The sequence below is a fragment of the Chrysochloris asiatica genome, unplaced genomic scaffold, assembly GCF_000296735.1.
Source record: "Chrysochloris asiatica unplaced genomic scaffold, ChrAsi1.0 scaffold00038, whole genome shotgun sequence".
NCBI lineage: Eukaryota > Metazoa > Chordata > Mammalia > Afrosoricida > Chrysochloridae > Chrysochloris > Chrysochloris asiatica.
In genome coordinates this window covers 1616264-1633125 of record NW_006408556.1, presented here as the reverse complement: position 1 = coordinate 1633125, position 16862 = coordinate 1616264, and the positions used below count along the sequence as shown (strand labels likewise).

Genomic DNA, 16862 nt, shown 5'->3' with positions numbered 1-16862 from the left:
GACGGCCGCGGGAACGGCTTCCTCCGCCGCCGCTCCCGCCGATGCCGCCGTTGCCCGGGCCCCGCCGCCGTTGCTAGGCGACCGCTGCTGCCGTGGCCGCCTCTGTCACGAGCCCCGTCGCCCGGAGACAGCGCAAGAGAGACGGGGGGAGGGGAGCAAGGGGACCCCCCAAAAAAACCGGGTATCCCACCATCTCCCCTTGAGCAGGACCCCCCCAAAAACGGAGAAGGGCTGCCAGTTCCACCCAGCAGAGGGGGAGCCCAGGAGTCCAATACCTCTCGAAGGTCCGGCGACCTCTCCAGGGCTCTAGTGTCCATTGCCTCTCACACACCTATCCAGACGGCCCCCAAGGCCCTAGTGACCCCGGTGTCCCCTGAAGATTCACCCAGAACTTTTACAAATCCCGCGACCCCCTGAAGACTCCAAAGGTTCACCACCTATGAACTCTTTCACTAAACCCTCCCCAAAATGCATATACCCCTGGACTACCTCTCAGCCCCTACTGACCTCCAGTACAACAACCTTCACATACCACTCCTAACTCCAAACACACGCGTGTACCTCCACCCAAAACACACAGGAAACCAGGCCACAAACCCCAGACACTGAGGACTCAGGAGAAAGATGGGGCATCTGTGGACAGAGGTGCCAACCAACATGCTCCATGAACATGTGAGCGGCCCAGCCTGGGCTCACAGGTATGCACTGTGTACACAAACACACATGCCTTTACCAGATATGGACATGAAATACACAGATGTGATAGACATCACACTCATGCTCTGTACACACCCCACTACCACCACCACCACCTGGCTTTGCTCACTGAGATGGGCTACTCCCCCCACCCCAGGGTCAGAAGTTTCCATTACAATGACACACATCCCTAAGCACCCACCCTCCTAGGGTCCCAGAGCTTGCCCCAAGGCAGTGAGGCCTGGGCCTATCAGAAAAGGGATGGAGGTAGCCAAAGGACAGGGACGTGGACAGGCCATGTTCTCCCTAAGAGAGAGACACTGGAAGTCTGACTCTCTGAGGAGAGGGGGAGCTGGTGGAAGAAAGGGACCACCCAAGGGAAAGAGGTATGAAGGCCTGGATCCCTGGTCCTGAAGGGGAAACACAATGGAAGGGGGCAGTGATGAAGGGGTTTCCTGGGGTTGAGGGCGTCTCTCTGCACCTTGGCTGCAGATCTCTGTTCTCTGCCTTCATCTCCCCTCACTGTTCCCATGGAAACCTTTTAAGCGAACTTCTCAGGAAGACAAAAATCTTTTTTTAAATGACTAAAGAGGGGGGTGGAGGGGGGGCAGAAAGAGGGAGAGAAGGGAAGAGACAGATGGAGAGAGGGAGAGAGTTGGAGAGACAGACTGAGCAGATAGCTCTACAGACAGAAAAGAGATGAGATGGGGGTCTGATGGGAGTTCTGCCGGGAGCAAAGGGGTGAAGGAGGACTAGGGGATAAAAAAAGAGAGAGACAGAGAAATCGGGAGGAAACAGGAAGGGGGTGACAGAATTGCAGAAAACAGAAGCAGGTAAGATGAGAAGGGGGGGGCGGGGGAAGGCAAGAAAAGGGGAGGAGGACCACTGGACTGAAGGTTTGAAAGAAGAACTAGGAGCACAGAGATGGGGCAAGGCAGGAACTGGGTCATTCTCTCCAAGATCCTAGACCAAGGGCTGAAATGAGCAAAGGCAGGAACACTCAGACAGGAAGATAAAGATCTAAGGAGACTATTTTTACAAACACCAGGAAAACAGTCAAACTTCGCTGCAGGAGTGGAAAAGACAGCAAGGACGATCAGAGACACTAGGGCCTCTCACCTAAGTCCTGCCCAGTTCCAGATTCTAGAAGCAGGCGCCTTCATGACTCCCAGACTCCCACTCTCGGGATGCGAAACTTGGTCTCCGCCCCCTCCCACCCCCAGACAGCTTTTTCAGTTCTCCCACTCTCCCTTCCCCAACCAGCCGCCTCCCCCCACCCCCACCCCCGCCAGCTTGTCCACCTTCAGCCCTCTCCCCGAGACTGTCCAGGGGCACGAGAGCCTGTTCGGCTGCCGTACCATGCTCGCCGTGGGGCCGCCCCTCCACCGGTACGGAGACTGTGCGTCTCAGCAGTTTGTTGCGACTGGACTCGCTCCTCCGGTCCCGGATCAGAAGGGGGTGTATCTAGGGGATTGGGGTATGTGTCAGACCTCTTTGGCTGAAACTTTTCCCCCTTTGTCCTTCCCCTCCAGGAAGGAAGGACATCCCTTTTCACCCGGTGTTCCCCTCTTGTACACCACCTGTCCTTTCGTACTTTGTGTGTATCTAGGTGAGTGGGTCTCTCTTACCCTGCTCTCCACCAGCATCTTTATCTTTTCTCCATTTTTATTGAAACATCCTCCAGAGAATTTCCCCAAACCCTACTAAGCGTTTCCCACAACCCCTTAGTAGTTAGCTACTCCTGGAATCCAGTTCCCGTTGACCTTCACTTCCTCTATTCTCCCTGCTTCCCTTCCAGCCTCCCACCTCCCTCACCCCCTTCTCTCCCTCCGTGCCTGTCACAGGGGTAGCAGAAGCTGCATTTATAATCAGGCTCCACAGCTTGTCTTCTTCCCACGCCCGGCTTTCGGCCAGCTTGGGACCCAGCCTCCCCTTCCCCAAGAGGGACTGGTGACCTTCCCCCAACCTTCATTTCCTTCCAGCACCTCCACCTAGTCTCCCTCACTTCCCTTCTTTCCTTTATCCATTACCTTTCCCAAAGCCTTGCCCCCAGCTACCTCTCACCATCTTCTTCCATACCTCTTCCAACCCTCCAACCTTCTCCACACTCATCATCAGGAGCCACCAGAACACCCTCCTCACTAGCCCCCACCCCACTTCCCTGTGGCCCTTCAAAACTGCTCACCTTCCCAATTCCACCCCACCCATACCGTCTTATTCCAGACTTTGGCCATCAGCTTATTTGTCAATGTACCCACTTGATTGGCCCCCTTGATCCATCTCTATCTCTGTCATTCCTTCATTACACCATTCATTGGTCCTCCCTTGCCATATTCCCAATAGTAACCATTCCTATTGGTTCCACTTTGCCCAATTCATCCTACAGACTCCAAATACCTAGTCAAGGCCTAGTGAATCATTCAAATGTCTCCAGTGCCCAAAAATTAGACCCCATGGCCCAGGATCAGGCAATGTTTTGTTCTGCTGTGCATTAAGGTCGCTATGAGTTGGTACCGACTCGATGGTACCTAACAACAAAACAACCAACTTTCCCTTCAAAGTCACCACATATTCCCCTAGGCCTGAAGCCCACAGTCATTTCTCTACACTATGAACTGGTCCTCCTTCCCAGGCTCCCGGATAACTTGGTTAACCCCAAATCATGCCCCCTCTTTGAATCACACCCCTGAGGTAGCCATTCTTCATATCTCTATCCCCTATTTCCTCTGATGAGCCCTCCACTACTGACCCAGTTCCCATATCAGAACCTGATCTCTCCCATGGCTCTCAAATCACTCTGCATGGCCACCACATCCCGCTGTTCATTTTGACCTTCACTTTAGCTAGTCCCTGCCCCCTATCTCATTCTTAATTCTTTAGACAACTCCCCACACTCGTAATTCCCCTCATCCTAGACATCTTGTACTGTCTCCTGATGTCCAATCAGTCCCTGGGGATGCTCTCTCAGTATTTCTCTGAAGTCCTGATCTTAGGCACCCTTCCAGTTTTCACCCCCATCCATACCAAGATCTGATGACTTTCATCATCTCAGTACCCTCCAGCCCTTTCCCAGTTACATTCCTCTATCCTCTGTTTTTTCTCTGGGTCCCTTGATTCCCTCTCTCTGTATCCTGTTCTGTCAGTGAGAAGAGGGGAGAAAGTTCCCAAGGATCGATCTCTTTGGAGGTGAGATCTTCCCATTCTTCACTTCTTCCCCAAGCCCTTCATTTTTCATTCCCCATTCCAACCTATCCCACAACACATACAGAATGAAACAGATACCTCCAAAATTTCAGAATCACATCTTTCCAACATTGAACAAGGTCCTCAAAAATCCCCAGGTGAGTGAATGATTGCCCCTTTTATCATACTTCAACCCAAGTTTCAATGATCACCATCTTTCCATTGCTTGTAAATGTTTCCTCTCTTTGTCTGCCTTCTTTCTCTCACCTACACCCATGAAGCTAAAGCGTCTCTCCATCTTTCCACATTCTCCCATACCACCCAGAGGGCTTTCCCCAACCTTCTCACCCTGCTCACCTCATCCTCATCCAGCATGAGCAGCTGGTTCCCCGAGATGATGCAGAACCGAGGGTTCCAACCAGGACGATCATATGGGGAATGAACGTATTGGGTTCGGTGCATAGGGGGTCCCCGTACATCTGGGGACAGAGACATCAAAATAGTCAGGGAGACTATGCATTTGAGAGAGAGAGGACTAAAATGGCAAGAAGAAAGTCCACAAAGTGGGGTAAGGGGACCCCACCCACCTTGAGGAGATCACGAATGGGGGCAAGGTGCCTGGAAACTTTAGAGGAACAGAAAATAAGCCCATATATCTGGGAGAAAGGGGGGAAGGGAAACACATAACAGGGGGCTCTGTAGAGTTGGGGGAAGAAATACAGAGAGGTAGTTCAGGAAGTAGAATTGCAAAATGTCAGAGATGGCACATGTTTGGGGCAGAGGCAGATGAAAGAGCTTTCCAACCACTTCAGGAAAATAAAAAGTTGGAGATGCAGCAAAATTATCAGAAGAAACAAAGAGATGTGTAGCAGGTGTCTGGAAGCGAGGACATCCAAATAACTGAAGAAGACAAGGATCTGGAAAGTGGTACCACCTCTCTGCACCAGAGTCAGAGAAAAGCTGCACAACTGAGGGAGAAAAGGATGAGGAGAGGAAGACTTGGTACATTTGGGTAATGAGATTCTGAGAACTAATTATCTGGAAAAGAGAGGAAATGAGGGAGCTTACCTAATTACAGAGTCAGAAAAGCCTCCCTTCCCTTTTCCCCTTGCCCAACCCTGCTCATTCCTTGGGCAAGTTCTGGTTCCTCAGGTGACAGAAATATGATGGCTCTAGTCAGCATCTGACTGGGTGGGAGGAGGGCTGGGATGAAGGAAGTAGGAAATAACCCTTGCTTGAATAGAGACCAATTTAGCTCTCCCTGTCTTCCCCCAAATGCCCAAAGACTTAACACTGCCCAAACACCACCCACCTAGCCGCCTAGGACAGACAGTATGGAAGCAACAGGTTAGCAAACTCCTCCCCAGGACACACTGAGGGGCTGGAGGAGAAAAGAGCAAAGGAAAAAAATGGATTATCCAGGACAGGTGATATGGAGGAAACTTCCAGGGGTAAGGACCGAGAATAGGTACAAAAGGTCTAGAAGAACAGAAAACCAAGGTGGCCCTTGTTCAGAGATATCCCCAGAGTCTCACATCCCAAACTTTGCATTTCTTCTTGATGTGACTCCCTCCTCCCTACAAACTTTCCACTCCTGTAAAGTTCAAGAGACATCAGATTGATGACATCAAAGTAACAGAAAACAGGCTACAGAAGAAGGGCAGACATCAGATTTAAGGTATCCAAGTGAGAGCATTTAGAGAAAGAAAATTAAAATTCTATCATCTTTAAAGGAAAATTAACAATGAATATTGCTGGAGAATTGCTCTTTGGGCTTCATTTCAACTGAATAACTCTGAGTTTTAAAAATTCAGGCTTCTTTCTGCCTAAAATATGGCCCTCAATTTACCCAACCTACAGACCAGTCAGACATAAAACCCCCAATACTTTGAAACTTTTATTGTCTCAATGCCATCTCAGTGACTCTAACCAATATGCTTTAGATAGAGGTCGCCAGTCTCTAGGCTCTGAGACCACAGAAGCTGCAGGTAACATGCCCACAGCACTGACACTTGTCCACCCAAAGGAGAAATCTGTTGATACACATAACCATTAGGGAGGGGCTGGTTCAGGCTGCAGCCAATCGGAGGGAGGCAGGTTAGACTTCAGGATGCATTTTCCCCCTGGGAGCTGAGAAGGACATTCAGAACTTTGCTTAGGAGTAACTTCTGTAACACTCACACACTGATTGTCTAGATTTGGGGAAGGATGATTCTGAGAAGTAGATATAAGAGGCAGAGAAACATAGCTGAGAAAGGGAAAGATTTACTAGGATGAGAAATCCCACCAGGACTCAGATGGGGACATCTTGTAACTCCTGATTCAATCATCAAACACACAGTGTCTGTGCAACCCAAGTGACGAATGGGTGATAAGAGGAGCTGGACATTAGGAGCGAGGAGGTGGATACAGACCTGTGGTGACAAGATGGGGAATGGGATAGGGAATAGAAGATGGATTAGGGTGCACATAGCAGGAATAGGTTTAAGAGAAGAGAAAGAAATGATGGGAAATCCCGAGGGACAAGAGAACACCAGGAGGGCACAACTGGGCATGAGGAAGAGAAACTGAAGTGGACCCAATTGGGGGGAGGGGGGGAATAGGGGAAGGGGTCAAGAAGGAAGGTGTGGAGAAGTGGTATAGATACAGAGGAGCTTCCAGATACAAGAGAAGGTGAGAATGGACACCAGAGAAGCGACTAATAAGGGGAAAGACAGAAAGGGGACTCATATAATGAACGGACACCATATGGGGGGAAAGATATCAGTGATGGACACCAGAGGAAGGAGGGGGAATGGAAAGAAGAATGGGGGTGGGGAGGGATAAAAGTGAAGGGAGCTTACAAGACCCCCAAGGGTTACATTTCATTGATCAAGGGCCTTAATGAAGGTCAGAGTTTGGGGCAGTATCCTAACCCGACTCTATTTGTATCGGTCAATCTCACTAGTATGCCAGCTGCCCTCCACACACAAAACAAACACAGACATAATTTGGCCCTCCCCCTACCCGGGTGTCCCCTCCCCCCATTCTTCCCTCCATCTGGACCCTCCATCCACCCCCACCCCCACCCCAGCCTCCCTCTCTCTCCATCTGGCCCCTTCTTCTCTCCCTTCATTCTCCTCTCTTTTTCTGTTCCCTACCATCTGAGGCCCGACCATACTACCCCCCCCCCCACAATCTTCTTGGCCTCTCTCTTCCTGTTTTCATTTTCCCCTCCTAGCCCCTCTTCTAAGACTGGCCCTCTCTTTTCTTGATATGTCCTCATCTTTCAAATTCCACCCCAAATTATTTCTGCAGGTCTTGTCCCAACCCTATTCCTGTATCTTCTCACCCCTTTTTGGCTCTCTTCCCCCTTCATCATTTTCCCCTGAGCCCCCTTCAAGGCCTGTTTCCGAGCTTCTCTGTCCCCTATCTACCCCTATCCCCCTAGCCTAATCCCTCCTTCCCCACGGCTCCCACCACTGCCTTCCCGGTCCACCCCTCTCCCTCCATTTCAGCCGCTCTCCTCCCCTAGCCCCAGCTCTACCTCCGCCCCCTGCCCCTCCCCCTCCTGCCCCCCCTTCTGGCCCTCCCCCTCCCCCAACCACCGTACCTCTGAAGGGGGCATAGGACATCGCGGGGATGCTCCCCCGATGGATGGAGGCGCGAGACCTGCTCATCAGGCCTGGGGGGAGGGGGCGGGGGGACGGGGGAGAAAGAGAAGAGAGAAAGAGGGGGAGAGAGGGGGAGAAGGAGGAGGAGGTGGAGGAGGAGGAGGAAAGAGGAGGAGAGAGGAGCAGAGAGGAGCAGAGAGGAGGAGAGAAGAGGAGGAGGAGGAGAATAGGAGCCAACGGCAGCAGCGGCAGCAGAGAGAGAGAGCGAAAGAGAGAGAGAGGGGGGCGGGGGAGCGAGCGGGGAGAGAGCTGGAGGAGGAGGAGGGAGAAACTCTGCAGCCCCCACCCCTACTCAGAGAGCCCTGGAGAGAGACCCCTGACTAGATATCGTTTAACACAGAGAGAGTGGTTCTGTAGTTGCAGACCCCAAACCCTGAGTTGGCGAGACCCCAGACCCATAGGGGAAGAAAACCTCGCATTGAGAGGGGCGGGCTCTAAGACCTCGGCCCCCTCTTCAGGGGGAGGAGAGAGGGTTAATCTGAGGCACCGACCATAGTGTACAAGAAAAAAAAGACCTCAGATTTTAGAAAAGCCCCTTAGCCCCCTAGAGGGGTCAAAGATCAAAACTTGAAATTCCCTTCTCAAAAGGTTCTCCATAACCACAAGAATTTGGCTCCAGACCCTATGATTTTGATTTTCTTCGGGGCCAGGACCTGAGACCAGAACTCAAAGATCATCTGATTGAGAAAGAACCCAGACCCAGATTTGAGACCTCAAAGACCCCCGGATTTCTATCAGAGACAAGAAACTGCAGATTTAAGAGACAACTCTGAGACAGAAATTCCAGGCTCAGGGAGAGAGGCAGGGATCTCTCCATTAGCCCAGAGACAGAAAACTCAGGAGACCCCAAATTCATCGAGTTTGAAGGACCTTGAGGAGAGACACTGCAGACCCAGAAAAATAGAAACCCCCAGACAACAACAACAAAACTGCCTTGAGAAAGACCCCAACCCAAGTATTGAAAGGCCCCACAGAGATCCATCTTAGAGACAGACTCCAAACTGTAAAACAGAGATCTTCAGGAGACCCCAACCCAAAAGATAGGTATGCAAGAGCCCTAACACAATCCTGGGAAATTCCCAGTCACATCTACCCACCAAACCAGTGACCCCAAACCGTGCTGGGAAGAGGATTACTGAGGAGGGGGAGTGGCGAAAGCGTTGTTCTCTGCTCCTTCCCACCTTTCTTGCTTCTCATTGGCCCCTCTTTGCATTTTTGGGTCACAGGATGAGCTTGGGCCCTAGGGACGGAATGTAGGGCAGGTCCTGGATCCTAAGGGGATGGACTAAGGGAAGGAGACCCAAGACTGAGAGATGGACCTATCCTGGAGTGGAATGGACAGAGATCAGGGGACCATCACTGTTTCCTAGTGTTTTTCTCTCCTGATTCATCAATCTCCAGCTTTGGGGTTTGTGTTGAGAGGTGAAGTGCCCTCACCTCCACTTTGATCGTTCTCGCCCCCATTTACAGGGTCTCGCTCTATCTTACAATGTATCATTCCTCATCCAGTCATGTCTTGCCATGCCCGTGTCTGCTTAATCATTACCCCCTACCCAGAGCCAGCTGTCCTCTCCTGATCATCCTTGTTCTCTCCCAAAACCGGGCACATCTCAGTTCTAACCAAAAGGGCAGGGGGCGCTTTCTTTTAACACACTGAGATTTAATCTTCTTAGACCCCTCCCACTCCTAAAGACTTCAGGAACTGTGAAGGAGCTGTAAAACTGTTCATTCTGGGGTTTAAGGATGATTCCCCACGCCACAACTTGACGCATCGGATCTGGAGGGTCTCTCGCCCCCCGCCCTCTTCCTAGCGTCAATTCTCTTTTCACGTGGCCTGCAGAATTGGGCTGCGATTGGTCTTTTTGTGTCACTCATTGAGATACCTTCGCCTGAGAGGACCAGCTGCCTCACGTGACAGTAGAGCGCTGCAGCAGCTCTCCTTAGCCAGCAACAGGCCGTTTCCGCTTTATGCGGAAGTGGGCGTGCCACTTCCGTGCATGTCTGCAGACCCGACTGACGATTGGTCTAATTCCTCTTCTCTCCTCCCTCATCAGGAGGCGAGGCAAACAGGGCCATAAGACTGTTAAGATTGGCTGGCTATGGAGGGTAGGTCGGCCTGCTTCTGATGTCACAAGGTGCGCGCGCTTTTCTTATCACGTGACTGCAGCCCAGGTAAGAAGAGGCTGCTCTTCGTGGTTTGGGGTCTTTGCCCTGTGTAACGTGTGGCCTTTGATATTTAACCCTCCTCTACCAGCAGAGGCTGCATGAAGGGGGGGCGGGCTCCCACGATCCTGCTCGGCGGAGTGGTGAGTGACCGGCCCCATCCCTTCCGGTCCTCGAAGTCTCTTATCACTACCCTCACCCAAAATCCCAGAACTCGACAGCTAATGAGAGAGTAAAAACAAAAGCTTTGCCATAGTTTTCGAAGTTTGTCTCCCAGCTCCAGTGATGACGTATTCCTTCGGGGTGCAGAAGAGGGGATACAAAGTTAATGCATTCCCCGGTTCTGTTTCCCTGAGTATATGAGGAGAAACACTGAATTCGTTCCCTGCTTTCAGGCCGCGCTGCTCCTGTCGCTTCTTTGGATGCCGGCACTGCTACCTGTAACCTCCCGCCTTCTGTTGTTACCCCGAGCCCTGTTCTCCATGGCCTCTCGAAGTGCCCCATCCCAATCATCCCCGACTTCGGACTCTGGCTATGTCCCTGGCTCGGTTTCAGCAGCCTTTGTCACCTGCCCTAATGAGAAAGTCGCCAAGGAGATCGCCAGGTGGGGACCTCAGTGGGGGTGGGGAAGGATGATCCGGAAGGGAGGTGTTAAAGATGAATAGTGCCCTTCCGTTGCTTCCTACTCTTTCCAAATTTGAAAGCTTGTCTCTGGACTGCCAGTACAAAAACAACCCCAGGTTGGGGGCTCTCAATGGGGCTGTCTCTTCGTTTTCAGGGCTGTGGTGGAGAAGCGCCTAGCAGCTTGTGTCAATCTCATCCCGCAGATTACATCCATGTGAGTCACAGGAGTGGAGGGGTTAACCTAACTCTGGGGTCTGAGAGGCTAGGGAAGCCTTTTACTTGGAAGCAATCTCTGCTCTCCATAACACACACTCTACCTTTTTAGCTATGAGTGGAAAGGAAAGATTGAGGAGGACAGTGAGGTGCTGATGGTAAGAAACACTCCCCCAACATACTCCCCCAATTTCCTCCACATTCCTTTGATCCCTGCCCCTCATCTGAGATCCTGAAATCTGCCCTCCTTGACTCAACTGTTTTATCTCCTTGTCCCTTAGATGATTAAAACCCAAAGTTCCTTGGTACCTGCATTGACAGAATTTGTTCGGTAAGAATTTCCTGGGCAGTCTTGGGCTGTGTCAAAGGGGAAGGGTAAATCTGGGTCAATCTTTCAGTGGTCCCCCAAAACCTTTCGTTTGCAGTTCTGTACATCCTTATGAAGTTGCTGAGGTGATTGCATTGCCAGTTGAACAGGGGAACTCCCCCTATCTGCATTGGGTTCGCCAGGTCACAAAGCTCATTTCTGACTCCAGCACTGTCCTACCATGAGTAGCCCTGTCCTCACCATGATCCCCTCATATACATCAGTGTCCTCTGATTGCCAGGTGATGACTGGGCCCTCAATAAATCCTATCTTTGATTTTCTCTGCCTTTTTCCTTGTCATGTTATGCAAATTTGATGGGAAAAATTAGAAATGCTTCTAGCTCCTGTGTTCTTCCCGTTTTTCAAAATGACTCAGAGCTGCTAGATTTGTTTATTTCTCTTTATTTCAATCATACAGAGTCCAGGATCCCTTATCATCCCTCCATCCCCCCTCCTCAGCCTCTGCTCCCAGGGGTTAAATAATTTTTAAAAATATTTAAAAAGCTGTAACAAAATAACATCAAAAGAAATGGGAAGAAGGAAAGGGAGGGGGGTCCAGGAATCATGAAAGGGGTAGAGAAGAGAGAGCAGAGCAGCCTCTTTCTCACACCCCTACCCAGATTCCAGCCTGGGCAGTAGGGAGAACTACCCCTACCCCCCTACCTCCCTAGGTACATCCCAGCTGCAGGTGAGGTCAGGGTATGAAAGTGCCGGTGTGTGTGAATGGGGAGGTGGACAGAGGAGGGCTGTTCAGAAGATGCCCCCTCCTCCCCACTCAACCAGGTACTGCACAGAGCCATCAGGCCGTACTCTCCTAGCAAGGACCCGGACAGGGTCCCCTCGGGATAGGTAGCCAGTGCCAACCCCACCACGGGCTCCTCCCCCACTCCCAGGAGATAAACTACGGCAGAGAGAAGAAGGGGTTGTTGAGCGTCTAGAAACACCTGGGGAGGGGGTTGGGGTTGAGGAGGATGAGGCAGTCATCGAGTGGGGTGCACTTTTAGGGGTGTCTGTGGGGAAACCGATGTGAAGTTCCAGGGGTGACCTGAGGAAAGAAGGCAGTTTTGAACTCAGACAGATGTAGGCAAGGATTGACCAGAAATGAAAACCAAGTGTGGATCAAAGGAATGAAGACATGGTTAAAGACTGAGGAACTTCAGAACAGAGAGGAGAAAGAGGAGGCATATCACAGATCAAGATGGTTAGACTCACCTGTCTGGGGGTTCTCCATCCCCAGAGGTCCCTGCGGTGCTGGCAGAGGGATGAAAGGAAGCAAACATCCGGATGGGGCTGCTGGGATTGAGAAAGTGAATGTCAGGGCCCTTTCTCCCTGGGAAAGGCAGCTTAAACATTACCCTCCAGGATACCCTAGCTCCAGAGTACTTGGTACCAGGAATTGACTCCAGAAACCTCTCTAAGCCAAGAAGTAGGTAGGCAAGCATGAGAGAGAAAGAAATTTTGGAAAATATGGAAGAGAGGGTCTAAGAGAGCACATCTGGTTAGGGAGTAGGCTCACCTGGGCAGGCAGCGGGCGTCTGTGGGCCGGAAGTTGTAGCCGCTGCTGCCCTGGTAGTTCTGGTTAGGGCTGGGGGGTGGTGGAGACACTGAGGCCTAGAAGAAGAGGCAAAGGACTGAGAGGTAATCCTTGATTCTTTTCTATACCCCACCACTCACCCCATGGTGTTCCCCACCTTTGTACCTGCAGCGCCCTCTGCAGACGAGCCCGCTCCCTCTTCTCCTGGGATTTGAGGTGGTTGCGCACTGCCGAGGGTGGCCCCAACTTCTCCACTTTTCCCCTCTGCCTTGGCCTCAGGGGCTCTGGCTCCTGCCTCCGGCGCTTCCCCAGGGGACGTGAGACCCCTCCCCCAGGGCCCTGCCCTGAAGGGAAGCTGTAAGAGGCCTCCTTATCCCCCCAGCCCCCTCCCGGGCACCCCAAAGACTCCCCTCCTTTTTTATATACATATGCTCCCAGACTCTGTCCCGGAGGATTTTCCCCATTCCCCCGGACCAGTGACCTGGTGGGGGCTCCATCTCCAGTGGGCTCCACAGGGGGAGGGGTCCGAGCATGGAGACCAAACAAGCATTTTCTCTTCTTAATCTCCCTTCCTGAAATAAAACTGGAAAGTGGAGAAAAATGATACATGGTCAGCACTACAAGGAAAGGAGCGCACTAATGCAAACTGACGACCTTCTAGGTGGGTGGCAATCCTCTCTTCCAGCCTTCCACAGCTCGCTCTCTCTGAGGCCTCTCTTGCCTCCTCCTCCCTCCAACTCACCGATCCTTGTGACTGTTGAGAGCAGAGAGGAGCTTGGAAGAACGTTCTCCCTTGGGGGTGTCTGACAGCTGGGAAAGGGGAAGGAAAACACGGTCAGGAGCACAATGAGCCCGCCTCTCCAACTCCAACTCCAAGCTCTAAAGCTTCACTAACCCTTACCTCCCCCAGGAGCAAGCTGTCCCAATTCTCAGACGTGAAGGGGAGGATCTCACGATCAAAATCAAAGTATTTCTTCTTACAGCAAACACTGAGGTGATACAGGACAAGATGGGCCACATCCACCCTGGAGTGACACAAGATTGTCAAAGTCACAGAAGCATTACAAAAGCCAGAGGTCCCACGGGAGGAAGGCTGGGGTAAAAACCACTGCCTTTGAGGCTCAGCAACTCGACGGAACAGAATACAAGTGTTCCCGAGGTTTTCTGAGGCTGTCAATCTTTATAGGAGCAGACAGCCTCATTTTTCTCCCAAGGAGTGGCTGGTGGGTTTAAGAACCCTGACCTTTTGGTAGGCTAGTGCTTAACCCACAAAGGATAAAAAATAATGAGGGTGTTTTGAGGCGTTACACTGAAGTCATGCCAAACATAGCTCACCAGCGAAGCTGTAGCCTCTGGACCTTCTCAGGGCCCCCCCGACACACACAGCATTCGAACTCGTAGAACCTGGACATAGGTAAGAGAGAGAACACATCTTATGTTAGAAAACTATGCTCTACAGAGGACTAAGGCGCAAGGATGAGGCAAACAGGTGAGGGTGGGAAGCAAATAGAAGGGAGAAAGGCATGGAGGAGCTGAGAAGGTGGAGCCCAGAGCAAGGCAGGTCTCCATCAGCTCCTGAAGAGTCTTTCCTGCTCTCACCTGTCCCCATAGAGGAGGGGCTTGCTCAGACACTGGGTACAGGCCTCATGAAACCACTGCAGGCAGCTCCGGCACTGCAGCATTTTCAGATTCCACCTGAGGGGAACACAAGGTGAGTGTCCTTCATATATCCCCAAGTAATTGCCCCAAACCTTGTCACCTACACCTTTCCCTTTGTAACTTCCCTCCCCAATTTTTCCTACACTCCCTGGGATGCCCTCCCCCATGTCACTCATTCTTTAAACACACACACACACACACACACCCCATCCTTAATACTCACTCCCCAGGACCCCCACAGTAACAGTAGCTCTGTTGCCGGTTGCTCAGATGTCCAGCATCCCAGTCCAGCCCCTTTAGTCCATACGGCAGAGAAAGCTTCATGCTCAGCATGGCCCGGGCATAAGGCCCCTTCTTCAGGGCACCCCCTCTCTGCAGAGACAGGACAGGTAGGAGATCTCAGACAGGTTTCAGAAGAGAGGCTTGGGAGAAGATCCCACAAAAATGACTAGATCAGTATGGGTAACAGGGAGGTACCTTTACCTTGGTGGCGATGGCAAAGACACACTGGCGGCAGACCCAGGGAGATGAGCCCTCTCCCTCTCCAGGGGCTGGGGCCCTCGGAACGTGACAGTCCTGATGATAAGCTGGATAGGATAATGTTGATAATAGACCACTTAATGCACATCACTAAGGCTGCTTGTATGTTAGAGACCTGCATAGAAATAGTCTTATCCATCTCAACCCTCCTATCCTTATTTTACAGGAACTGAGGTTCTTAAAGATTAAAGGACTTGGCCACAGTCATATGGGTGTAGATGATGTATTTGAACTACCTACTACCTGCAAAGTCCACACCATCCCCTAGTCCATGGCTGGCCTCTTCCTGGGTTGGAAGGGGGCAGGGTTATATGGTTAGGGACTCAAGACTGGACAGATGGCATAAGGAAGTGTGCAGGAGGGGAGGGTCACAATCAGCCTAGAAGGCCCAGAGTAAGCTGGACCAGAGTTCTTACCGTGGCGACACTTCTCACAGCTAACCAGCCTGTTCCCAGGAACCACAGCCTCAGAGCGACAGACACAACAGAGGAGTTCCTCCCCGGGGAGGGCAGCTGTGTGAGAACAGTGTAGAGAGGCCAGCCATTAACCCTCCTTCTGCCCTCCTCACACCAGGTTTCTATTTTCCATGGGATGCACACTCTCAGTCTCTACAGTCTCACCAGGGCTAATGTCTTTCCATAGAACCAGAAACTGGGAATCATCCTCAAACTGGACCAGGCAAACTTCCCGAGCACTGTCCACCTGGAATAGTGAGCGCAGAGGATGAAGTGGGAGCCGGTATGACATAAGGAGAATGGTTAGGAGGTGACAGGCCAGAGATCAAAATTCTTACCTTCTTGATGGTCCCCAAATATAGCAACCCATCGGTCCATCTGGCCAGCACATCCTGACCCTCCCAAAGTCGGGGCCTAGGACCCGAGGTGGGAGCTGGAGAAGCCGGGTCCCAAAGTGAGGGGGCACCAGTGCGGCTCAGCCGGGGGGGCTGCGCCATTGCATCCTGGGGGGGCCTAGCCAAAAACAGATGGAAGAATGTTATAGATGCTGAGAAACCCTTCTCATTTTCTCTGCCTATTTCTCTGCTGTGAATTCAAGCAGCTGTTGCCCTTAAGGCTCAATCCTAAAGACACCTGGGGCAAACCTGCCCAGCTTCTCAACTTCAGCTTTCCCAACTCTGGTATGTAGTTCCACAACCTAATTCTCTAGTTTTTCAGCTTCCAGAGCTCCTCTGGGAGATTTTATCTTGGCCTCGAGATTTTAGGAGACATGATGGTTCTCCTAACCAAAAGCAAAGGTTACTGGGATTCTACTGTCACGTTCCTGTACTATATGGAGGTATCATAATTGGGGTGCTCCACAGTCCAGATATGTGTTCGGGGAGCTTTCCTGGAGATGTTTTCCCGAGACTCTCAGGAATGGCTGGCCTCCCCCAGGCCCTCTAGTCTCATTCAGAACAATCACCCTGATGCCGGGTTATGTCAGGTCACCCTAAAATTTGGGGTTCCCTGCCCCCGGGTTAGATAACTTCCTGAGTGCCTCGGGAGGGGGGCGTGTCCCATCCGAGTCTCTACTATCCTCGACTGGCGAGTCCGAGAGGGGACTTGAGTCGGCCTGGTCAACCCAATACCCAAGCGGCATGAGTTCTCCCGCCCGCGCCCTACGTGCCGACCCCCGGCTCCCTTCCCCCCCACCGGCGCCTTCCGCCGCCTCCTTACCGGTGACAGCTGGGGCCGCTGGGAGCCTGGCAGGAGCAGCTGTGGGAAATCTAGGCGAGCCCCCCGAGCGCGGGGAGTGCACGTCCAGGCGTCGGAAGGCGTGCAGGCAAAGGCCAGGGGGTCCCCAGGCCCAACCCCTCCGTCCCGGCGGCTCTGGGGCGTATGACGCAGCAGCCAAAGCAGCGGCGGCAGCAGGAGGAGACGGCGGGGGGAGGGAGGAGAAGGACGGACCGAATAGGGGGAGGGTGGTGGGAGGGGAGGGCCGGGGGGGAAGGAGGAGCCGGGGGGGAGGGGGGCGGCACCAACTCACCCCACCTCCCTCACCTCCGGCAATCCTGGAGAGTGCTGAGCGCACAGCGCCTCCCTAGTTGCTGGGGCGGGCGGACAGTTGGACTTGTAGGGAGAGGGAATCCCCACAGCCCCTTGCCCTAACTGGAGACCCGCCCTCGGGGCAGGAGGGATTCCCCCCTCCCAGCAGTCCACCTCGGATCTGGCCCCCCACCCCATGCCACATCCGTTAACTGCCCCCCCATTCCCCCAACCAAAAGATTACCTAA

At 52.4% G+C, this 16862-nt stretch overlaps 3 protein-coding genes across 5 annotated transcripts in view; 1 reads left to right on the top strand and 2 right to left on the bottom strand.

Annotated features, from left to right (window-relative positions):
- The window catches only part of SYNGAP1 (synaptic Ras GTPase activating protein 1), a 29540-nt gene extending 22002 nt beyond the window's left edge, over positions 1–7538 (bottom strand). Inside the window, exons 1-3 of the mRNA XM_006860366.1 lie at positions 7472–7538; positions 4237–4358; positions 2055–2160 (exon numbers count right to left, since the gene is read on the bottom strand). Coding sequence (XP_006860428.1) covers positions 2055–2160; positions 4237–4358; positions 7472–7538 — 295 coding nt within the window. The remainder of the gene's footprint in view (positions 1–2054; positions 2161–4236; positions 4359–7471) is intronic.
- A 2115-nt stretch (positions 7539–9653) lies between these two features.
- CUTA (cutA divalent cation tolerance homolog (E. coli)) lies at positions 9654–11174 on the top strand. Of its 2 annotated transcripts, none has more exons than XM_006860365.1 (6): positions 9654–9704; positions 10091–10299; positions 10474–10533; positions 10645–10690; positions 10814–10863; positions 10958–11174. In XM_006860365.1, exons 2-6 carry the CDS (start codon positions 10118–10120, stop codon positions 11082–11084), a joined length of 465 nt encoding a protein of 154 aa, XP_006860427.1. In that variant the 5' UTR covers positions 9654–9704; positions 10091–10117; the 3' UTR covers positions 11085–11174. The 2 variants fall into 2 exon arrangements, with proteins under 2 accessions (XP_006860427.1, XP_006860426.1); XM_006860364.1 differs by lacking the exon at positions 9654–9704 and adding an exon at positions 9797–9838.
- A 97-nt stretch (positions 11175–11271) lies between these two features.
- PHF1 (PHD finger protein 1) lies at positions 11272–16523 on the bottom strand. 2 transcript variants are annotated; one of them, XM_006860362.1, is made up of 15 exons: positions 16306–16523; positions 15426–15600; positions 15253–15334; positions 15049–15144; positions 14576–14679; positions 14316–14464; positions 14033–14128; positions 13769–13837; positions 13335–13458; positions 13176–13243; positions 12915–13016; positions 12599–12788; positions 12416–12510; positions 12112–12192; positions 11272–11944 (listed from the first exon to the last, which is right to left on the bottom strand). In XM_006860362.1, exons 2-15 carry the CDS (start codon positions 15582–15584, stop codon positions 11650–11652), a joined length of 1710 nt encoding a protein of 569 aa, XP_006860424.1. In that variant the 5' UTR covers positions 15585–15600; positions 16306–16523; the 3' UTR covers positions 11272–11649. The 2 variants fall into 2 exon arrangements, with proteins under 2 accessions (XP_006860424.1, XP_006860425.1); XM_006860363.1 differs by lacking the exon at positions 12416–12510 and having other exon boundaries at positions 12599–12777.
- Positions 16524–16862: the final 339 nt, after the last annotated feature.

Bases quoted from the DNA above. Each gene is read 5' to 3' on its own strand.
- PHF1 (XM_006860362.1), bottom strand. From the start codon at position 15,584: ATGGCGCAGCCCCCCCGGCTGAGCCGCACTGGTGCCCCCTCACTTTGG. The intron at 13,838-14,032 runs GTGAGAGCAGGA...ACCTATGTCCAG, and splicing joins CCCCTCCTCTATGGGGACAG to GTTCTACGAGTTCGAATGCT. The intron at 13,244-13,334 runs GTAAGGGTTAGT...CCCCTTTCCCAG, and splicing joins ACAGCTTGCTCCTGGGGGAG to CTGTCAGACACCCCCAAGGG.
- CUTA (XM_006860364.1), top strand. From the start codon at position 9,797: ATGAAGGGGGGGCGGGCTCCCACGATCCTGCTCGGCGGAGTG. The intron at 9,839-10,090 runs GTGAGTGACCGG...CCCTGCTTTCAG, and splicing joins CGATCCTGCTCGGCGGAGTG to GCCGCGCTGCTCCTGTCGCT. The intron at 10,691-10,813 runs GTAAGAAACACT...CTTGTCCCTTAG, and splicing joins AGGACAGTGAGGTGCTGATG to ATGATTAAAACCCAAAGTTC.